This window comes from Electrophorus electricus, chromosome 23 (assembly GCF_041902795.1).
Source record: "Electrophorus electricus isolate QZ-2024a chromosome 23, ASM4190279v1, whole genome shotgun sequence".
NCBI lineage: Eukaryota > Metazoa > Chordata > Actinopteri > Gymnotiformes > Gymnotidae > Electrophorus > Electrophorus electricus.
This window is the reverse complement of record NC_137519.1, coordinates 8,197,414-8,221,929: the sequence shown is the minus strand read 5'-3', so window position 1 is coordinate 8,221,929 and position 24,516 is coordinate 8,197,414. Positions and strand designations below refer to the sequence as shown.

Sequence of the window (24,516 nt, the reverse complement as noted above, 5' to 3'; positions counted from 1 at the left end):
GATAACTAATTTTAATGTGGTTAGTTTCAAGTTTGGTTTATTTGTCATATACATAGTCATAGTGAGCTTTTTTTCCCCCAGTCCAGTCAATTGTGGTACAAATGATTTAACTAAACCTGGAATGGCGTCTCAACTCTCTCCACACACACACACACACACACACACACACACACACAAACAACACCTGGTTCCTGGTTTGTGTAAATGGCATTTACCCACAGCTCTAAAACAGTTAGAATCAGATCAGCTGCTGTACTGCTCAGAGTGAGCCAGGCATCTTGCGTATTACTGAAGAGTATGTACGGCACTTATTTCATGACGCCACTAATTGTGGAGGCTGGATAAAGCCAAGCCTGCTACTGGGTAATTACAGCATGGAAAAGAAAGCAGAAGAGACAAAGAGACTTTTTTATTTATTCAGCAGACACACTGACACTCGGCTTGTCTAACTTGCTTTCATGTGTTTCAAATCCACTGCCCAATGGAATCCACGGTCAATACAGCTGGCAGATCTCTGGGGTTTTCACAGAGTTTTTGAAGTGTTCATTTTGGCGAGCTCGGAGTCGGCTAGGACATCAGCTTAAGCTGTGTCCTAAAGCACTGCTTCATATCAAAAACCAATCATAGAATATGAGGTTCATTATATGCCAACATAAAGAAATCCACAACCTACTGTCCATACCTGTGCACAGCGCACTGCTTTAAGCGCTCAGTGTCAGTTTTTGTAATTAATATCTGTGTGGGCTGTTCGGTTAGTTGACTGTGCAGGGCATGACGCTGGCTGTGTGATGTGATGGTATATCTCACTTTTCCCCACTGTCCTGTGAAGATGAATGGAAAGAAAATTATCTGAGGATGTAGGAGGTGGAGAAAGAGACAGCTGGGGAGGGAAAAGAAGGAGTGGAGTGGAGAGAGAGAGGGGGGGGGGGGGACCAGATCTGAAAAGCCTCAACCAGCCCACCAGCCTCTGTTCTCCTGGAACAGTCATTCCGTTCTCCTGGAACAGTCATTCTGCAGAAGAGGTCTAGTGCTTGCTCACAGGAGACACTCAGACAGGTGAGTGGAAGTCTACACTTCTCTCTTTACTCTCCTTACTGCACCCCTCCCCCCTCCCTTTTGAGCTTTCTCCTCTTTTTTTCTCTCGTCCTTTGACTCTTCCTCAGCTCCCGCCCTCACGCCTTGCACTTGTTTCTATCATGTGCTGTTCTTTGACGTTCACGTGGCATTTGAGTTGATCAAACTGAAACATGAACATGCCAGTGTATGTAGCTGCTGCAACCTGCTTCATGCCAGAGGACTCTGGGTGCTTTGTTTAATGCTTTATTGCTTCACTGGGTGTGCTGCAGAGTAGACTGTGGTAGTGGGCTGTGAGCAGCTTTGGTTTTGGTGAAGGGGCATCCACTTTTAGTTTCTTTTACTTTTCCCTCCTCTCTCCCCGTCTCCTTCTTCCACTTTGACTCCAGCGTTGTTTTGAGCTGCTGTTCCATCTTTACACTGTAATTCTCACTTTTCGGGAGGTTTTGCGGAAGGGTAGTGGAATATTTGGATTGCTAAGTATAAGTCAGTCACTGGAAAAGGCATGTTTTCATGGGGTTTGGGGTGTGTTTTGCTGCTTGCCATCCTATAGGGTAGAACTATACTGGTATGAAACCATCCACAGAGTTTGGTGCTTCTGTTGTAAAAGGTATTTCAGCTACTGTATCACACCTTGCAGCAGCAGACTCACGTGATGATGCGCTACACGTTTATACCTGCACAGATCGCCGCATTGTAGATAAAACTACGTGCCTCCAAACTCACCTGTTTTTTACGTGCCCGTCGGAAATATTCCCTTAGCACGGCGAGCTGTGGTAAAAGCAATCAGTTCGTCAAGACTGTTCAGTGTAGATTTATTCTTTCAGCACGTGTCGTTTTCCTTGATTTCTTATCAAACTACTTGGAGTTAACTGTGAAAAGCACATCGCTAACTGCGAACGGCACAAAGAGCGTCCGCTGCTGGCATTCTGAAGGACATGAAGTATTCTTCATTCGTGTTTCTGTGTTTTTCAGATGGAGAATATGCTGCCTTTAGCCACCGTGCTCTGCCTCGTCTCCGTCGCACGCGCAGTGCCACCAGGATTCCAGGTGCGTCTGGCCGGCGGGAGGAGCGCGTACGAGGGCCGCGTGGAGGTGTTCTACAGCGGCACGTGGGGCACGGTCTGCGACGACGAGGTTAACATTAATCTGGCGAACGTTGTCTGCAGGGAACTCGGGTACGCGCAAGGTCTTACGTGGGCGCACAGCGCCAAATTCGGACGAGGTCAAGGTAAGACATTTTTGTGTAGCTGCACGACGCTTTGATAATGTTATTTATCACCTCCCGATTTAGACAAAACTTGCTAGGTTTTGCTCTAGATAGCTCAAAAAGGAAAACATAGGTAAAATATTGTAGGTATGACTCGTGTCTGTTTTCTTTCTGTTATTGTCTCACTGCCGTGCTGTAGGTCCGATATGGTTGGATAACGTGGCCTGTACGGGCACTGAGAGCTCCATATCTGACTGTCGCTTTAACGGCTGGGGCATACACGACTGCACCCACGCCGAGGATCTGGGGGTGGTTTGTAGCTCAGATGGTCAGCAGCAGGGCCATGCTCCCCGATACAGCGAACCAGCACAGCCTGCATCCTCTTTCTCGCAGATTCCATCTGAGATCCACCTTGCTCCGGACAGCTTAGGCCGCAGGCGTGGACATGAAATTGCGCTGCACCGTAATGGCCCTCGGGGCTCCACATCCTCGTCGCCCCAGCTGCAAGGGCATCAAATCCAGCTACGCCGGAATGGTTACGAGAACGTGGCCACTCGCAGACAAGAGAATTCTGTGCCACAAGGACACCAGCTGCCAGATCATCTGCGCAACGGGGCAGCATACAGGCGCAATCAGGATGGGCCACCCAGGCCGGGTGGTCCAATTGCCCCACAACCCATCGCCCGACCACCTGAGAGTGACCCCCGAATTCCCGTAAATGCAGTAGATCCACTTTGGGTTCGCAGGCCTGAGCCGTTGTACCCTGACCATGAGCAAGACAACAGAATGAACACTGATTTCACTGGCACTGTGGAACAGGTGAGACAACCACTATACTGAACACTAGGTAGTAATAAAAACTAATGTGCAACTGCTGCCCAGGTGCCTACAGGATCATAGCAGCCCTGTTCCTTGTGTGTGACTGCTGAAGTGCAGTTCTTTCGGATGTAACGCAAGATTGCACCATTTCCGAATAATGAGGACACCCACTGGTTTTTACCATGACCTGTTGGGGTTCTGTTTAGGTTACAGAGAACTGTAGTCATTTAAGCCCCACCCCATACCCCCAACCCCCTTAAGCCCCACCCCATACCCCCGACCCCCTTAAACCCCATTGCACTGCAGTCTGGGGCATCACAGCCCAGTCAACATAGTCATGTTTTCTCGTCCTTGTCCCCTTAGCAACTGGATCAGCCAATTTTAGCTGGTTTGTTTTACAGTACTGTACAGTGTGGTGGCAGAGACACTCTGCAAAGTTAACTCCTAAGAAGCGATTACTTTTGATTACTGTGTTCACCAGAGACAGCACACGGCTTTCACCAGTCATCATGACTTAACATGCAAAGAGAATTATTTTGCAACTTGCACCAACATATATATATATATTTTTTTTGCTGTGTCTAGAATTCCCTAGAAACATTTCATTGCTTTCTGATTTAATCTGTGGTAAATTGAGGTTGATGCATGTTTTTTTTTCTTAATAAAGTGTTTTATAGAGTTGAGTAACACAAAACTAGTTTTCTTCCTGATTTCCCTCCTGCAGACAGTAGGAAGGGTGAGTCTGGAGGAAGTTCGTCTGCGGCCAGTCCTACCCAGCACCCGGAATTCTGCCCTGGTAACGGAAGGGGTGGTTGAAGTCAAACATGCTGGGAGATGGAGGCACGTGTGTGCCCTTAGCTGGGACCTCAGCAACAGTAGAGTGGTGTGTGGCATGTTGGGATACCCCGCAGCCGAACAACACAAGGAACACCTGTACAGGTGAGCTAGTCGCTGCTCAGCTTTTCTTTTCATGCTGCAAATGAAACATACATGTTCAGACAATTATTAACACTGTAACCTGAAGTCACATGGAGAATAATGTTAGTCCTTTTTTTTTTTTTTTTTTTTGCTAATGTTGAGTTTCCAATATCCCCTTATCCTCTGCCAATGTGTGTGTGTGTGTGTGTGTGTATATATATATATATATATATATATAAATATAAAAACCTGCTAAGGACTTTAAATTAGCTGTGGACCTTGAATAGAACTCTTCATCAAATTCCATATTTTAAATTACACAAATAAACATACTGTAAATAGAAATCACTCCGTTTTGGGGAAAAGATTAAAATCAACTGATGAACAATGTACATGGAATGAGGAAATCCAGAGTATGTCTGTTTCTGCTCGCAGCCAGCTACTGTGACTTGGTCTTTTCCATTTTAAAAGAAAAAATATTTTTTGCTCAATTTTTGTCGTAATATACATTCCTGTACAGTTCTGTACTTCACTGCTGTCTCTCTCTCTCTCTCACTAGATCTAAGCTGAGAATTATTGACTGTGGGTGAATAGTCTTTCTTTTAGTAAGAAATTTGAGGGACAATTGACACACTTTCCTCTCTCTCTCTCTCTCTAGTAAAATACACATTTTCTGTGATGTTACCAAATGGTCTACATTTAGATGACATTTTCCTTATTCACACTGCAAATAACACGGAAGGTTCCACCTAGTTATTCAGATAAATGTTCACTGGCAGTATAGACCCCAGTCACTCATTTCTCCTCTACTTTAGCAGAAAGATGCTTCCTGAGGATAAACCATTGTGGAACCCACTAAGTCATGCCCCTTGGAATAAACCCTATTTGAGTGCATCCAGACCAACCGTCTGACTCCAAACCAGAAATAGACACAGCAGCTACAGAAAGGCAGCTTCTCTCTGTCTTTATAACTGACCACAGATCCTTTTTGTGGAGTTTATGCACGGCACTCCATACTGCTGCCCTCTGAACTGATGTGTTTAAATTGGACTCCTCGCTGAAAAAGCCCTACTGGCCAATGTGCTTTTCTGCTCCACAAACTGTTGTTTTTTTCCACCCTGCCTGGCTTTGAAGTTAAAAGCCTGTTGGAGCGCTTCTGTGAGGATTATATGTGATATACATTTTGCTGACATTTTATTTCCATTGTTTTGTTTTCATTTTTCCTTCCTTCCTTTCTTCCCGTGCATTGCTCGGTGTTCTTTGAACTCGCTTTTCTCCTCCGCAACTTTGAAGTCACAAGAGCATGACATCTGCTGCTCATAGAAGGATTTGCTTGATTGGCTTTTGGGGAGTGTTCATCCGACTCCCCTCTAATTATGTCATGACTAAATCTCCAGTATTGAGGGGAAACTGGTTGTCCAGTCTTCAGTTACTGATTGGCTGTGTGTTGATTTTAAAGCTTTCTGTTTCCATCATATACACAACATATACACAGCTCTGTGTTTCCAACACATATACACAGGAAGTGTAGTCCATGTTATGGAGAGGAGATTGTGCTGATTGCGTCCTCAAACTTTTTTTCCCCTCCTGTTTCTTTTATTGTTGACCTGATGTGAAAAGGGTCACGGCTGGATAAAATGGTGCCTTAGGCTAAAGCCACACTGAAACAGATGAAGGACAGTGATTAAGGATGTTTCCCCTCCTGTAAACAGTGTGATGAAGAAAGTATATCGTGTCAATGTTAAAGTCAACAGTTTGTTTTCTCCAAAGTGCAGGGTGTTGCCTATATATTACATGATCACACACTAAAATGTGTGTTGGCTTCCACACATGCAGCGATACCTCTTTGTGTGAAGTAGAAATGGTTTCAGTGGAGTGGAGCCCAGCAAAAAGTCCACCAAGGTCTAGATTAACGAACACAACAGTTGTTCTGCAGTAGTGAGGAAAGGCAAACTCTGACAGTAAACACTGTCATGCTGTTGTCCTGTTTGGAAGCAAATAAACATTTCGTCTCAGGTTGCGACAAACTCGGCTCAGCTAAGCACACCATCTACTCCATGCTTGGTCATCTTGCCTTTATGCAGCTATGTTCTCAGTAACTCTCATGGATGGATTTGCTGGCTGGTGCTTGTCCAAATGTATAAAAAAAGACCATGACCACTTTCTTTCCATGTTGGGAAAAGAGAATATTGTTTATTTATTTATGTGTGGAACTCCCTCCGAAACATTCCTGTTCTTTTGCAGGATATGATAGTTGGGGCCTACTGTTATACAGCACTGCCCTTTATATATGCAGGGTACTAAAACAAAATATTTTGTAAATTTAGCACTTTTTAATTAGACTTTATTCTGCCAACAGAATTGTACATTTAGACAAGATACTCATCATTTTAAAGAGGTTTTCATTTATTACTTGCTGGCAAGTAAGATCATACTGATTGATGTATATGTTATATAAACATATATATACACCTTTGGTAGAGATGAACTATTGGTGAATACACCAACCTTAATGTATCATGGGAAAATGATTAAGGATTGTCAGATTATGCCTTAATTGCTTGTTGCAGCTTTCTTCATCATTACTGCAACATCTGAGATTGTAACTATTAACAACTAATGTGTCATGCATCCAACCTAAATGTTCCTTGGGCAGATGCTTAGTATTTCGAAACACATCGACCCAGCACTGAGACTCAGCATTGTGTCATTTTGCTGTTCTTCTCATCAGCCTGCTACTCTGTCTGCTCTCTGAGTGTCATGGCGACGGCTGTTCGGTGTGTGCCTGCTCTGTGTCACGTCGCGTTCTCTGTGCCGTAGTCCTTTCGGGCCGGCACAACTTGCACTAATTATAAGGCGGAGTCCTGCAGCCGCATCTCTGAGCGAGTTTTAATAGCTGTTCTCAGTTCGTCTGGGTCAGCGCAGGAATCCGCCCGTGGGAGTCCTCCTGCCTCAGCACTCGCTCGCTGATGTTTGCTGCAAATGTACTGAAAACCTTTTTTTTTTCCAGTAAATCCCTTCCATTCATATGTGAATACGTGAAGACAGGCTTCAAATTCAGAAGACAGGTATTGCAGTCTGGTTACGGATGGAGCATTTTTTGTACTAAATAAAGCCATCGGTGGCTACTTAACACCCCGCACCCCTGCAGCATTATACTTATGCAAAAAATAACCCATGTTAACTTATGCATCATCTAGGAAGAAATTGCTCTGTGGGTGAAACCATTTGAAACAAATGAGGCTTATTATCCAGACTCCTCTGGGAGTACTGTGGTGTTAGAAGAAGGGGTACTGACTCCTGCACTGATTAAGGTCCAGACTCCACTGCTGATTGTCAGGGTAGATGTCAATGTTTACCTTCTGTTCCACTCACATTTCGTAAGACATTTGACATATTGTTTTCCTACCGCAGGGCATCTAAGTATTTGCGATGGAGTTAGTTACAAATATGTAATCTGGTGTTACGTGGAAGAAATACGCTTGGCTGTGGTTTGCAACATGCACAGTCCGAAGGTTTCTGAAAGTGAAACGTGTTTTTATGGTGTCATGAACAAAAATATACCACAGACAGTTTCCCTTTGACTAAAGGCAGTCAATTGGAGTAAGCCATGGTATTGGTGAGGTAAAGGGCAGGTTAATCTCATGTGGGCTAGGAGCAAGGTGCACTTGGAATTAAATTGGTGCTAAACAAAACGTGTATGTTAAGTATGTGATGTGTCTGTGATTTTCAGTAAGTGCGCTTTCAGAGAGAGCATATAAAGACAAGTCATAGGTATACATATCACACCCTTATCACTGCATCATTGGAGGCCACAGAGTTCCTCCAGAGACACACACACAAACACAAATTAAATTTTATTTTATAGTGCTTTTTACAGCAGACTTTGTTTAAAAGACACTTTATTGAAATTCAGGTCTGAACCCCTGAATAGCATGCAGATGGCAACAGGAAAGAATGGCATGAGGCAGAAGATTTAGCAGGAGCCAGACTCCCAAGGGAGCAGCCTTCCTCTGAGCAACACTGTATACTGAGACTATAATCTGAAAATGACATGACTAGGGCTAAGGGATTAAGTAGAGGCACTCAGATCATACAGGGATAAGGTAGGTGAAAAACGTGTTATGCCTGCAGACCAAGTTTTACTATGTTGGATATATGCTGATCAGCCATTACGAATGTAGAAGCTTTCTGCCATCATGCACTGTGTAAGGCTAGATAACCTGGTGTACTCTCCAGCGGGGCCACAACCAGGCATTGGCTAGATGTGTGCTTTCTCTCCCTTCCCTGAATGCTTTTTGTTCAGTTTTTGTCTCACCCTTGTGTTAGCAACAGGCTAAGACTTCCAGGCCTCTGCCAGTGAAATCTCCTCCTAGGTTTACATACGACAAATGAGCACTTGGGAAAAGCCACATGGTACAAACGGAACCAGACCACCAGCGCGCACTGGATGTGACCATGTAAGGCTGGCTTCTCTGGTGGCAGTGTGCGGTGCAGTCAGATGGGGTGGGGTGGGGGATGCTCAGATACTGTGGTTTGGTTCTCCTCATGTCCTTGGGTTCTTGTCTCCTTGACTCTTTTTCTGCTTGTCTCCTTGTCTTGTCCCCTTGTCTTCTTGTCTCCTTGTCTGCTTGTATTCTTGTCTTCAAGTTTTCGGTGCATCACCTTTCCTGGCATGCTACACCTTGAGCTTCACAAAACATCCCTGATGTCGTTTGGTGCATAATGGCACATGTTAGTATAGCATATACACACTGCCCTGAAGTTCACCCATACAAAGGTTATGGCATTCTTGTTCAGTTTGGTGTAAGCCCTGCTGAGTCTGTGGTTTAATGCACCGCCAGTGTTTCATCTGTATTTGCACAGCCATGGTTCCTGTCCCACATGCACACTTTAAATGCTTGTTAACTTGCCTGATTCCTGACACATTTCAGAATTTGGTGACTTCGTACGCTGTGCTTCTGTGACATGTGCAGTTCAGTAGAGCTATTTCAGTGGAGGATTCACAGTGGAACTTAAGCCTTTAGGTTTGTTTAAGGATGGACTTGGAAATATCACAGTAATGAGTTAAAGGAAGCAGACAAAAAGTAGAACTGTCAGAGTGTTGTGTTCAGCTGGGAGTAGGTTCCTGTTACATGTAGCATAAGAGCTCAACACTGCTTTGCCATGTTTGGTCTGAATCCTCAGCACTATAAGCTTGATTGGGGATCTAAGAGATCTACTGGGTTTATACTCTTCGAGCATATCTGGACAATGTTGATCTGATGTTTTCTGTGATTTTTAGACTAACAGTAGAACTAGAAATAGGACAAAGTGAGAGAGACAGACGGAGAGAGAGTGATAGAGACAGACAGACAGATATAGACAGAGAGAGACTGGGAGACTAAAAAGGGGTGTTTGGCTTGACCCAGGGAACACTAGGATCTCTGTGAGTCTGTTTGGTGATCCACAAAACCACCACAACCTCCTCGTCTGATTTTGTCTATGTGATATATTGCTTCTATTTATTTACCAGACACCATAGGGTAAAGCCCCACTGTTAGTGTGTGTGTGTGTGTAGGGATGGAAGTCTGAGAAGCCAGACGAGGAGAGGAAGACTCTGAATAACTAAAGTTTGGGTTGAAGCTTCAGCTAACATAAACACATACAAATAAGCCATGTTTACCAGTCTGTCTCTATGGTTAGAAACTTATTTATTGAGTTCAAATTTGGTATGAAATGTGAGTATTTGTGTTTCTGTTTACTTTATGGTTTATGGAATCGCTTCTCACTCAGGAAACATTGGGATTCCAAGATGGCAGATCCAGCCATGCGGTATGTTATGATATGAAATATAATAACAATCAAATGATCACTTGCATAATTTTAGGTTTTGTCTTGGAAGTCTATCATTACAGTTTTTATTGTGTACATTATCAGAGTTCATTGTTATTGCATAATGTGCTAAAAAAAAAAAACTGCTCCTATCCTTTGGTCACCATTCTATACCCATTTTCCCTCTCTCTCCCTCTTTCACTCTCTTTCTCTCTGTCCCTCAACAGGTCTCTGGTCAGTAAGAAGGGGTACTGGGTAGAGAAGGTGCATTGTTCGGGCAGTGAGATCTCCTTGGCACAGTGCCAGGCCCAGCTGTCTATCCCACGAAACGAGGTGCCGTGTAACGGCGGCATGCATGCTGTAGTGCGCTGCACACCTGGGCCGCAGTTCTCCCGACTCTCTGCCTCCGGACAGCCCCAAGCCCCGCCCTCTTCCCAGGTGAGCTCACCTGTTCCGTAAAGCAGACCTGAAGAGAAAAAAGCAGATAAGCCACAGCTAAAATGATTAAACTCAAATGTACTTTAATACTGTACAAGTGTCATATATGTCTACAGCAGCAGTATGATGGCCACAGCACTGCACACCTTAGTTTTTTTCCCGCTTTAACTGAATCGTGCTCTCTGGAGCAATAAAGACCCTAAACTCTGCAGTGCAACCACTGAAGTTTGTGGACAGATTGGAGAATTTTGCTCATGACCAACCCGTCCTCCACCACATCTGGAAGCAGGTAGTGCGCCTGAAGGCAGGCGCCAGGATCGGAGAGGGCCGGGTGGAGGTGCTCAAGGAGGGCAAGTGGGGGACAGTGTGCGACCACCTCTGGGACCTGACCGCAGCCACTGTGGTGTGCAGGGAGCTTGGATTCGGCTCCGCCAAGGAGGCCATGAGAGGAGCCATGATGGGCCAAGGTAGGACTGTTCAGAGGTGTACCCACACCTGCACACCTGGGCAAGCTTCGAAACAGTGCACTACATAGACTGTCAGCCATCATGCAGTGGTGTTCGAAATCTCAGTGGTAAATCTGACTTTTTAATTTAGTTCTGAGGCTACCTTTTCCTGTCAAATACCCACATGGCAAATTATTGTGTATGGACAATGAATGCCATACTTTGTAGTCTATACCATACCATGTTTGCAATGCAAACATGTCTTATTATAAATCATAACATACATCTAGAAGAGTCATCACATGTGTCGGATACATGAAGATGGTGCAAGATGGCAGTTTTGTATAAAAAATATTAATAGGCCAGAGCTACATGGTGTGAGCTAAATTGACATATTGCTGATTTTTCAACTTATAGGGACATAAATAGTCACATTTTAATGTAAATAGGAAACAACAGACATATTTTATTTTGTTCACTCCAAAAAAAAAATCATTCTTTGAGTTTTGTAAGGCACAGGAGTTGTTTATTAATAGGAGTTGTTTATTAACAGGAGTTGTTTATTAAAGTATATATTTATTTGCCTTCCTTTTGTCACTGGTCTAAAATCAGATATACTAAGCTAACTCATTTGTGCTTTGCTGAGCATATGTAGAAGGCTTAGTTTGCTAGACTTCTCTGATATTTCACAGAGAGGGTGAAGGTGCCTGTTTGGGGCTCATTACCCAATCTCCCAGAAACTTCCCAGCAGAAAGCCATGTTTTGGTTTCCCCTCCACAAAGTGACATGGCAAATCATCACGGTTGAATAAGAGCATTTTACACCAGCCTAAACAGTGTGTCAGAAGACATTTATGCCAGCCTGGCCCCCAGACTTAAGATCTGTTCAAAGGGCCATTGAGGCCAGTGGTTAAGGTTGTTTATCATTTGGCTTGTACTGTTCACTGAGATTTTGAGTCTAGCAGGACATTATCCATGACCGTGTTTGCCTGAAAAATGGCATTCAGATGAATGGCTCCAGCTGACCAACAAAAGAAACAGCGAGAGTTGGAATTCCACTGTGTTTTGTGGATCACAGTTATACTTTCTCATTTGTAATCATGTTCATTCAGCCAGCTCTATAGTCAAATTAACACAGCACTAATGTGTATAATGATTTCTAGCTTCATAAGTTTGTACCTTATTTACCCATCATAAACAAAAATTAGAGTATTGCAACACATAAATGCAATATACTGCTTTATTAATATGTTAAATTTTGTTATGGGAAATTAATCCAAACGAATTATAATTAGACATACTTTCATTACATGTTTTTAAAGGATGTCACCAACAAAATCAAGATATTTTTCCTATCACCTAATTGAGAGACCCTCCCACTGTACAGACTTAGAATTTAAGTTTTGCACGTGGCTCGTCCGGAGGTTTGTCTGGAATGCAGTTTCAGTAGCCTTGCCTGTACGTCTGTGCTACCCGCGTCCCACTGTGTTCTGTAATGAGGAGTGCAGACTCCTGCTGTTTGCTTCGGCATCTGGATGACGTGATATTTCCTGCTTTCTGCATTGAACTGGAAACCCAATTAGGATCAAATGCAAAACCCTTAAATAAACCCATCCACATAGTAGGGCAGAGTTGCCTCTTAATCTCACCTTCTCCTCTTTTTGTGACACCCTTTTTCCCACTCCTTTTAAAACCCCATTTGATGTGAAAAAGGCAGTTTCAGGTATAAACTTTGTGCCCCTTTGCTTTTTGTGTCTATTCAGAGATTTGCAGTGGTTAACAGAGCAGAGCACATGCTTGGAGAGAGAGAGCAGTGTTGGAATGCATCATATTTGGGGGGGGGGGGGTGTTTTTGCATAGCTGCTATTAAACATGTTCCTCTTCACTGCTTATAATGCGTTATTTATTTAGTATGTGCCACTTGAAGCATGTTATTTTTCAGTCCATCCGAATTTGTGTGTGTGTGTGTGTGTGTGTATGACTGCATTAATTTGCTGCCATTTAGAAGAGGGTGAATTATATGTATATAAATGACAGGCTAAGAACATTCTCCATTCTTTGGCGGGAGACGGATAGTTGTGTAAAACAAACATTTGTGAGCAGAAAAAAAAGACATTTACTGTTGGCTCATCTCAGTGACATCATGACCTAATTGTGCACAAAATTACAGATTCTTGTCTTCACATGCACTGTTTCCCATCTCACTGCCCTGCCTGGTGCTTCTATTTTAAGTATTAAAAGGAGTCGCTGGGTTTTGGGGTGTAATTTTGCTAGTGAGCCAAAGTGTCCACATCACAGCTGGTTTGCTCACCAGGCACGTTTTTGATCTGTTTTCCTCGTGACTGGGTCAGTAGCTGGCCGCGCCAAGCACAACGCACTAACCGCTATTTCTAGCAGCTAAAGAGGGACCTAATGCCCATCAAAGGAAGAGGCCCTAACTAGGCAGTTGTCTGAGCACAGGGAATGTGGTTCCAGGTCATTAGACACCACATGTGATCAGGCAGAATATAAATGCACAATGCATACAGACTCAGTGCATGCAAAAATAAATGCAGACACACACACACAAATAAGGCATATGAGCGCACATACTTTATGAGCGTATTATTTGCAAACATCCTCAGAAAAGACCCCTACTGATCATATAAACCTTGTATTCTCACATACACATTTCTTTTGTGTGTGCGTGTGCAGGTACTGGTCCAATCCACATGAACTCAGTGCAGTGTACAGGTCGTGAGAGTTCTATAATGAGATGTCAGTATAAGGAGGTTCCCCTTTACACCTGCAAACAACACAGCCAGGATGTTTCTGTACGCTGCAATGTGCCCAAAACAGGCCTGGCAACCACGGTAAGCGCCCCCCCCCCCCCCCCCCCCCCCCCAAATACACACACTTATACACATACAACACATTAAACTCTCAAATATGTACATCTGTAGTCACTCCAGTAAAAAAAGGTTCTAATGAGAAAAAAATGTTTTGTTAAGAAACTTACTTCAGTCAATGCTGTGTTGATAATATTTGTTCTAAAGGTATATATGAGTACAAAATCAGTTTTTGTCCTCTCTCTCTCTCTCTCTCTCTCTCTCTCTCTCTCTCTTGCGCTCTCTCTCGCGCTCGCTCTCTCTCTCTCTCTCTCTCTCTCTCAGGTGCGCTTAGCAGGGGGGCGGGAGCCTAGCGAGGGGAGGGTAGAAGTGTTGATGGACGTGGGCGGAGTCCAGCGCTGGGGGGCGGTGTGCAGTGAGAACTGGGGTATCAAGGAGGCCATGGTAGTCTGCAGACAGCTGGGCATTGGCTTTGCTGCCACTGCCCACCAGGTACAAACCACTACTTCTCACTCACGCTGCGGGTGCTCTGGGGCTCTGGCTGATACACTGTGTTCTGTGTTTGTGTTCTCTTGCATATGTGTATTGCTCATTGTGTAGTGCTAGTTTAAGATTTTTGGGGGATATAGGCTTCATTCTTTCCTTTTTTGATCGTGATTGTCATTACAGTCCAATTTGAGGATCATTTGTCTATTAAAGAAAGTACACTATAGGTGGTGTAAAAGCCTTTCTATTTTGTGACTGAGAATTGTTTCCCTAAACAGAACTCATTTGGTATTTAGAAGCATGCATTTGTATTTATTTGTATTTTTGAAGATTTGGGACTTGTTAGCCTAGCGTAGTGCCGTGTGCTAACTTTGTTTACACACACAGTGCATTTGTCCGTGTTGTTTTATTTCCCATGCAGAAGGTAATTGCAGGCTTCCCACAAAAAGTCTTCTTGTTTCCAAGGAAAAAAGAGAAAAACAGCAAATGCAGAAAGAAAACAAACTTTAAATAACTGCGCCATTTGCATTGCACAGAGACACCATTAGCCTTTTTATAGCGCTGGATTTATGGTGGCCTCGTGGAATGGGAGAGTGGAAAAAATGCAATAATGTCCACTGAGTGCTGCTCATCGCCACTGTGTATTACATGACCTGCTGCTCCATAAATTCCACAGACCATCTCCAGTACACTCCAGTGGCTCTGGTCCGCTTGCTAAGTTCCAAGACTTGTGGAGGATTCGTCATTGTGCTTTAGGAACCCTGTGGTTGCTTCTTGGCCTTGTGCTACAGTTGGATCCATAGCCTTGGTTTCTCTGTGAGCTGTATGGGTCACACCATGAAGGCTCTTGTAGGCCCATGTCCCAGAAATGCCTTTCTATACCTGAGTGCTCATTAATGTGTTTTGTCTGTGCCCTGCAACTCAGGAGACCTGGTTCTGGCCAGGGAACCCAGATTCTGAGGAGACTCTTCTAAGCGGGACACACTGTATCGGGACAGAGATGTCCATCCAGCAGTGCCGGAAGAATGGACAAGTTTACTGCCCTCGGGGGGGTGGAGGCAAAGCCGCAGGTGTCACCTGTGTGGAAGGTGAGTTTCAACTAGAAGTCCTGAAAACAGATACTAGCATGTCCTTTTGCATTTCATTTTACTATTAGAATTTTTACTGGTATAGTAGTCACAATAAAATCATCCTGGTGTCTGATCACTTCTACCTAAATTATGCTATTATTAATTATAAAATTGCTAACAACCGCTACTATTAGAATTTTATTCGTTTGTGACTGTAAGTGCATAGCATCTATTTTAACTCTAAGCTGTTTACATAATCATTGCGGTCATCACTTAATAAAATTTTGACTCCAAATCCTTGTTTTGTGTGTGTGTGTGTGTGTGTGTGTGTGTGGCGATGACCAGCGGCACCTGACCTGGCGGTGGACACGCAGCTTGTCCAGGAGACGGCGTACCTGGAGGACCGCCCACTGCACCTGCTCACCTGTGCCCATGAAGAGAACTGCCTGTCATCCTCTGCAGCTCGCATGCGCTGGCCATACGGCCACCGGCGTCTGCTACGCTTCTCCTCACGCATCATGAACCTCGGCCGCGCTGACTTCCGCCCGCGGGCGTCCCGGGATGCCTGGGTCTGGCACCAGTGCCACAGGTAGGGGTGCCCAGATGGATATAGCCTGTGGAGCATTAGCTCCTGTAGGAGCTCTTGGGGCCCCTCTGTGCCATACTATGCAGTGTCTTCTCCACAGTTACATACTCAGTCTCTCCAATAAACTCATGTTGGCGTAGACAGCCAGTGAATAAGGTGTACAAGAGAAACAGAAAGATGTGCAGTTAAGAGGGGAACAATCGCTGTGAGTGAACACTGCTTTGCTTTTATTCAGTATGGCATAACAATATGGCCATGGTGTAAACTTACATTAGCAAGTAGCCGTGGTCCATTAATATATCCTGAATCACATCAAGGGCCTGCTCACCAGCTACTTTGGAGACATCGAGTTATGATTCCAATCCGCCAGGTTTACAACAGAGTGGCTGTAAGGTAAAAAGGGAATTACACCATCTTCCCCATGATGTTTGTCATGGAAATGAACCTGATTATTTTAGCAGCAAGCAGAGTCAATAGGATCAAAGACTTCTGCAGGAAGTTAACAGCCAGCAATCAGGGGTTTCATGGATGATATTTCTATGAAGTGCAGGTAAGATTCAATCAACCACACAGAATATTCTCTCAACATCAGAAGTATTATTGTAAACCCTTGAATCGGAAGACAAGGCCTCTCATGTCCAGCTGTGGTCAAAGTCCACTCTTAGGAAAATGAGGACCATGATCCAGAATGATGTTTGAAGCCTTGAGGAAGAAGGAAGAAAAGCTAAAGCCATCAAGCTTGGAACCCAAAGTGTCTGGACAAGCTGGGACCTCCCTAAGAGAACCATTACGTGGACCAAACTGTAGCAGCTGAATCCTTTTCAGATTTTTTCTGCTCAGAGCAATGTTTGACACCCTTCCAAACCCAGTCGACTTGCACATGTGGGGAAAGCAATAGGACACCCTCTGTGGGTTGGTCAGAGCTACAGGAACCATGACACACATAGTATCAGTGTGTAAAACTGCTTTTACCCAGGAAAGATATAGGTGACACCATGACAAGGTGCTGACAAGGCTCACAGACACGTGGGAGCAGGAAATGAGAAAGAACCACCCAGCCAAAACAAAACCACTGATGAGCACCATCACCTTTGTAAAAGATGGCCTGAGACATGTTGCCCAGGCTGAAGCCAAGAAGAATCTGCTGCAATCAACTCTGAGACGAAAGTTGACCTAGGGAGAAAACTAGTTCCTAGAGGCAGTGCTGTCCACAACTCTGAGACCAGACAATGACCATGTGGTCTCTTGAAGGAAAGAAAACCATTCTGGTGGAACTAGCAGTTTCGTGGGAGGTGAGCTATGAAAAAGCAGCTCAAAAAGAAAAAGAAGAAAACCATCAACAACTTGTCCAGGATTGTCAACAACTTGTCCAGGATTGTCCAGAAGGCCAACATAGCTTTTTAGAGTGGAAGTGGAATGTCGAGGATTCCCATCTCAATGGACATGGAATCTGATGACAAAAGATGTAGGGAGAGATCACAAAAAGAAAGGCTGGTGGAAGCAGCAAAAAGAGACAGCAGCTGGAAACACAGAAGAGTGGGGCAATGACATCACTGCTAAGCCATCTGTAGAGTGTTGTGGTTAAGGGTTAAAACACTCTGAGAAGGTTGGGTACCCCCTGATGACAGTTCCTGGCCAAGGCTACGTCTATTAGAAATGGGTGTACAAAGGTTTATTTGATGCAATGCAAACCGCTGTCATTGAAAGGAGTCAGTGATAATGTTCACCCACATGGCATCTTTTAAAATATCATTTCTGTAAGAAAACTAGATAGTGTTTGTAGGAAAGATGAGGACTGAACTGTGTAAGTGCAGAGCTAGACTATTTAGTGTCTGAAATCAAAAACCCATGCAGAGAAGGTTCATTTTGGTTGTGTATAGTTTTCAGTGATAATTTGCATCCTTCTGGTTTAAAGCATATTACTTGTTTTAGTTAGCCGTAACTCACAAAGCAGACTGACCTTTCTATGTAGGCTTTATTATAACTATCATCCATAGAAATGATCATATTGTTCATATGATTCATCTATTATATACATACTGAAACCAGCAACACCACACACACACACACACAGACACACACACACAGACACACACACGCACACACACACACACGCACACGCACGCACACACACACACACACACAGACACGCACACACACACACACACGCACACACACACAGACACACACACACACACAGACACACACACACACACACACACACACACACACACACACACACAGACACACACACACACACACAGACACGCACACACACACACACACACGCACAGACACACACGCACACACACACACACACACACAGACACACGCACACACACACGCACACACACACGCACACACACACACACACACACAGACACACACACGCACACACACACACACACACACACAGACACACACACGCACACACACACACACACACACACGCACACACACACACACACACACACACAGACACACACACACACACACACACACACACAGACACACACACGCACACACACACACACACAGACACAGACACACACACAGACACACACACACAGACACAGACACACACACACACACACACACACACAGACACAGACACACACACACACACACAGACACAGACACACACACACGGGTTACTCCACAAGTTCCCCCACCCCAGGACATTTCCTCAGCCAGTTCTGGCCTGGTGAGCTCCAAAAAGCTCATTCTTATTGGTCAGGCTCTCCATGGCTCTGGTCTGACACAGGCCTGTTTCTTTATAGCTGTGGTCAGGATACTGTGGTGAGCTGGAAGGACACCCTGGTCCTTCTCTGAGTAAAAAGGAGTGGGGAAAAAAGATCCACAGCATTTTCTTCCCTTTCTCTCTTTGGTAAATGGCACAGTGATATAATGGGTTGAAAAACAGTCTTTAAAGTTCATGTTTTCTTTGACAGGGTCTGTTGATTTACACTGTTTGCTCATATCTTTGTTCTTTTCTTATGTTATGTGATACACTGTAAATGTCCATACCTTCCCTATTTCCTTTCCATTTTTTTCGATCTGTTCAACAATCCCTGGCTCAGCATGTCTCCTCAAAACCTTTAAAAAAAAACCAAAAACCGATTTAACTTAACAAACAGCAATAACAACAACCCCATAAGCATCACATCCATTTGTCACATAGAGATCCTTCCAGCTTCTTACCTCTTTGTATGTCTTTGTTTCTTGTGTGTTCCTCCTGCTGTTCCTCTGGACAGACACTACCACAGTATTGAAGTGTTCACACACTATGACCTCCTCACCATGAACGGAACCAAGGTTGCAGAGGGTCACAAGGCCAGCTTCTGTCTGGAGGACACCTTCTGTCCGGATGGTGGGTCAGCAGCTTGAGAGTTTCCTTCCTAAGTTAAACCCTAGAAACCTGCTGGTGTTTCAGCTTTAAGGAAAGAATTCATAATGGAATGTTGACCAGAGGTATGAAAGTTCAGGTTAAAAAAAAGTCCTGCCGTGATTTTGTATCATCCATTTGGGTTCATGAATTAATTCTACATGCTGGCTTGAACTATTTAGCAAACCCAGGAGGCTGTAAGAAAATCATGGGATTTTTATTTACTGAAAGTGAACTATACCTATATAACCTTGGGCAGAGTCACCGTGCCTCTACAGAATCCAATAATTCATGTCTTCTGTATGTGTGCTACTTTTCAACTTGTGCTCTGTGCACTGATTTGCATTTGGTTTGAGACTAAAAGCACTTAATTCATTCTGAAACTACAGACAACAACTAGACTTTAATTTAATTAACTACAGATATGAAGTTCAGGATTTCATGCATTAAACAAACCATTTGTAAGGAAAACCCATTACCTCTGATCTTTTACAATTAAAGAAATTAAAGGAAAATGACCTGGGGTTATGCCAGGGTTATATGATGTGGTGGTCATGAAAAACACCAAATGTTCCTGTCTCCTTGGTAACAGGTCTGTCAAAGCGTTATGCCTGTTATAATATGGGGGACCAAGGTATTTCTGTGGGATGCTGGGACACCTATCGCCATGACATTGACTGCCAGTGGATTGATGTTACTGACATCAGCCCAGGCAACTACATCATGCAGGTAGGAGTACACACCTCAGATGAACACTGGAATCTGGTATAGCTAAAGCAAGCACAGATAGGAATGACTAAGAAACAGCTTTTTGCAGTATATACTGTCTTGACATTTTTGACATTTCCTTTTTTGGTTACAATCTATAATGTATATTAGTTGACCCCTCTTTAATCCTGTAGCGTCTACAAATTCTTGAGGATTCTCTTTGATGACGGCTTTAAACAAAACATTTCTATAACAAAATCGGAGAACAAAACACAATTACAAATGTGTTTTATTTTAAAGGCAATTGCCACCTGTGTAATATGAAACCAAAACTGAGTAAAATATGAAGGCAGGGCCCTCCAGGGCACTGCGTGTGCCTGCAGGAGACGCAGTGCCTTGTAGAGGCTCCGTAGGTTTGAGTGTTATGTTCCACTTCTAAACCTTAAAGGAGGGATAACGCACAAAGCTTTTTGCCAGACTCATTTAATCAAAAATAACCCTGTTACCAGAGCAAATAATTATACCTTTTAAATTAGAATGGACCTGTATAAAGGCTTTTTTCTTTCCTAAATCACTCCTACAGTCCTTCCCTTTCATCCCAAACCTTTTTTGTTGTTGTTTAACTGTTTTAGAGACCCCGTTCTCTTCGTTTTCCTGGGAGCAGGAACAGGAAGGTTTGCCAGTGATTGAGGGCGCAGATAGGAGTAGTAATTGGAGTGAAATGGGTCTGCAGCAGTGCGCTTACTATCACGTGCTCGAGTGCGTTTGAAATGGGAGGGATTCAGCCGTCTAGTTTTAACGGCAGCTCATTACTGTTAAGGCTCAGAAAAGCACCTGGCGGTTGGAAGAGCGTGAGTCAGCATTTTCAATGCCGCGCGAAAGCTCGACACCTTTTGTTCCTGTGAACCTTAAGACGTTTCATGGAGAGTCTCATCGCTGTGAGTGATCAAACCACTACAAATTGAAGCAATACATGATGGAACGTGTTTAAAAACAAATCAAGGTAACACAGTTTTATGCCATAACTGATTACTCTCATGTGGGGGAAAAAAACCAAAACTTTAGTGCCCATTTTTTAAAAATTCAGTTTTGACGAGTTTTTCTAGCAGCTGAGTGGTGATTCTTTTTCATTTCATCGCCACATTTAGTCACAAGATTATATGCCTACATTTTACAGTAGTGGGATGGTGATAAACATTGCATAAACCGAGACAATGACAATACCATCTTTATGATATGGTTTACAGTGGAGATCAAACGAAATCCTTACGTAATACTCAGATGTGTGTTACTATACAATGGCGCATCGTTTTAGGTTGCTATGGCATTCCCGCTACAAGAGCTGTAAAGCACGCTATAAACCAAGTTAGTGAGAGTCTGTTTCCATGTGTGCGAGTGTATGTATGTGTCATGGGATCGCTGGGCGTGCTCTGAGAAAACCTGGCCAAGCTGCGGTGCGCCGGTTTTAGGAACATGCATTTAACTGTATTGCACATGACTACCTCAAGACGAGTCTCCATGATTGCAGTCATTTAGGAATCAACACTGCAATCTGCCGCCCCTCTGTGATGAGACGGAGCTCTCAGCGTAGGAGTCATTTAAAACTCTTGTGTAATGCCAGAGAAGCAGTGCAAAATGAATGAAGCTTTGACAGTACGGCAGCATTTCAGTTAACTGTGCAAAGCCGTGTCTAAAATTCTAAGTTATAAACCTAAAATAAAGAGATCTGCTTAATGACTGAAACGAGCAATATTCAGAAAAACCTTAATCATTAAACATTTTGTGCGTTTTAACTGCTTGTTGTCAAAGCGATATACATATTACCCTCCACATGGAAAAGGTGCAATTATAAACTAAAAACAATTAGTGTTATTAAACATAGTTAATTTTTATTAAACATGATGAGTTATTAAACATGAACAGTTACAATAAATATGAAGTTAAATTAGTCATTAAATATGAACAATTAAAACAGTTGAATCTTACAGTACTGAAAAATGGAAGCGGTCCTATTTGGCTTTGCTTTCTCCTTCATAAATGCAGCCTACTATATATGAAGAAATGAAAAAGAAGCTGGAAAAACTGTGGCAGCAACGAAGTCTTTCATTGCAAGGCACAGGCCAGCTGTGGCCCCACTGGTCCACTTTCGATGTCTGCACTACTCATGCTAAATGCAGCAAATGATAGAAATTTGAATACACTGACTATGGCTTTATGATGGGATTATTAAAATAACCTTCCTCTAAAAAGCCATGGTTAATGCGTGGTCCTTGGCTGCATGTGCAGGTTGAAGTTAACCCCTCTTTGGACATGGCCGAGTCAGACTTTGAGAATAACGTTATGCGATGCAGATGCAGGTATGATGGAGCGAGAGTCTACCTGTATGGATGTCATACTGGTAAGTGGGCAGACACTTTTTAAAAACATTTATTTAATGAAAGAAATAACTGACAGAAAAATAGTGGGAGTTAGGTGTTGATAGTTGTTGAATAGATAACCAATGAAACCGTGTGCATTTCTCTCTAATTATTTGTTAATTAGCCATATTCAGGTGAATTGTTTCTTTAAAACCAATAAGTAACAGAACTGACATTTACTGTTTAGTGTTAACTGTTTGACTTTCACAGCAGTACAGTATCCTTTGATTTTGGTTAATAGCAATGACTTACTATACTATAAAATGGGCTAAGTGCACAGTAATGGCATTTCTTTCAAGTAGCAGTATGAAGCTCAGTGCAGGCTGGTGTGCACTCATATCTGGTTCCTCTGTGGTCTCCTAGGCAATGCCTACAGTGCAGAGGTAGAGGACCTGTTTGAACACCAGCAACAGATTTCTAACAACTTCCTCTAACGGGGAGCAAAGGAACCTGGAACGCAAAAACGGGACTCTCTCTTTCATCATCCTCTCATCCCGCTTACGGACAGGGAGGAAGGGGAAGGAGGAGAATGGGGCTAGGACAAAGAGATTAGGGGCTAGGATCTTTCTGGATTGATTTAGATGAACTGGCGGTAGGGTGAATTGACACGGGAGTTGGGTGCAGTTGCAGGACTAGTTCCAACACTGGGTTTATTTCCTCTGAGATGTTCCCCTGTGTAACTGATCCTTTTACAGACTGGATGGAGAACTGCTATGTATGCAGATCCACCAGTCAGTCATTAACAGCAATACCTTTGGAGGATAAAAAGAGGAAAGGGTGTTAAGGAATTAGACTGGCCCAGAAGGGATGGGGGCATTGACAGAAAATTAAGAAGAATTAGAATAATTTTATACAGACATTGGTAATTCCCCCCCCCCCCCCATAATCTTAGGGTTCAGTATGAGTGTGTAACTGTAAGACAGAACTCTCTGGGATTGTTTGCAATAATCAGAGACAAGTATCTACCAATGATTATTTATATATATTTTTTGTTGTTGCTGTGGGCCCTACAAGTGAATCTTTAGTTTTTAAAAATATGAAATTACTTTTAAAGTGATAACATTGACCAGTAAAAAAGAATAAGGCAAACAAGGCCATTAATATTAATGTAGTGCTCATACATTCAGGTTTTGCATACTTCTCTTGCTGAAGCTATTTCTGCTTACCAAATTGTGCTTTTCATAATATATTTATAAACTATATAAACATTAAGAACCCTTAGCTCAAGTTGCAGTTATTTTTTACCTCTATTGCTTGCTTTGTGTAGATTTTCTATAACAAATTTCCAGAGATTTAGATTCCTTGCACGGTTTTATTTTTGCAACTTGTATAACTTTTTTTCTTGTCCATTTCACTGAAAGTATGGCAGTTACATGTCAGTGGCTAAAAGCATAAAATAGATTTTAAAGTAAAGGCTATAGCACTCGAATGAGCTGGTCTTATTTCAGATTACTTTATGGACAATGAAATGCCCCATAGAGCACAGACTAATTGAGTAACAAACAGTAGAAGCACTTGTACTGTACCTCTAGTCACAGGAAAAGTTAGTTTATTTTGGTTTCCATAGAGACACTATTCAATATGCAGGCACTTAATCAACCTGGGACTAAGTGCTTTGCTGAATGGTTTGCTTGGCATCAGCCATAAGATGCTGTATCAAATCTCAATGTTTTAAACCATGGATTTCTGACTATTGAGCTATTTTAAAATTGAGAACTTTTTAAAATCAACCAACCACAAGTTGCTCTAGTACTGTATAACAAAAAATAAATAAAATGCAGCTCTAGTTTGGGAGTACCTGGTCCTGAATATCCCCTGGCCTGCAGATTTTGGTTCCTGTTCCTAAACAACACCTTGATCTAGTTAATCCAGGTGATCAAAGCTTTTAGATGCATTGGAATATTGGCACCACGTGCGCTGGAACCCAACTTTGCAAACTAGTAGTTACCAAGAGCCAATCAAATTTGTAAAACAACTAGTCTAAAGGGAAGTAGAGACCACACAGAAAAACCCTATTTTAGAGGAAGGGCAGTGCTCAGAATCTAAGAGGATGGATGCTCAGCTGCATTGGTGCTGTTTGACTTCTTGATAAATATGTATGAATATAATGTCATCATGTACAGATTTATTTGAATGATTTACATATTCTGGTTGGACAAGCTGACCTCTTTTTGATGCCTTTTTTTTTTGGTTATTGAGATTTTATATAGCCAAGAGCCGCATCTTTTTTTGAGATTGTTCTTTTAATAATACTTGAAAATAAAACACAATGTCCAATAGTTCAGATTTCAGACAATTCATTTAACAGATTTAGAGAG

The 24,516-nt window shown here is 43.0% G+C and overlaps 1 protein-coding gene across 1 annotated transcript; it reads left to right on the top strand.

Annotated features, from left to right (window-relative positions):
• Positions 1-968: 968 nt before the first annotated feature.
• On the top strand, positions 969-24,477 carry LOC113575715 (lysyl oxidase homolog 4-like). The gene is made up of 15 exons (XM_081706054.1): positions 969-1,056; positions 2,050-2,305; positions 2,484-3,103; positions 3,828-4,042; positions 9,797-9,835; positions 10,063-10,273; positions 10,563-10,740; positions 13,413-13,570; positions 13,871-14,038; positions 14,958-15,120; positions 15,448-15,691; positions 18,943-19,058; positions 19,666-19,802; positions 22,068-22,179; positions 22,562-24,477. Exons 2-15 carry the CDS (start codon positions 2,050-2,052, stop codon positions 22,630-22,632), a joined length of 2,688 nt encoding a protein of 895 aa, XP_081562180.1. The 5' UTR covers positions 969-1,056; the 3' UTR covers positions 22,633-24,477.
• Positions 24,478-24,516: the final 39 nt, after the last annotated feature.

Bases quoted from the DNA above. Each gene is read 5' to 3' on its own strand.
- LOC113575715 (XM_081706054.1), top strand. From the start codon at position 2,050: ATGGAGAATATGCTGCCTTTAGCCACCGTGCTCTGCCTCGTCTCCGTC. The intron at 14,039-14,957 runs GTACAAACCACT...CCTGCAACTCAG, and splicing joins TTGCTGCCACTGCCCACCAG to GAGACCTGGTTCTGGCCAGG. The intron at 19,803-22,067 runs GTAGGAGTACAC...CTGCATGTGCAG, and splicing joins CAGGCAACTACATCATGCAG to GTTGAAGTTAACCCCTCTTT.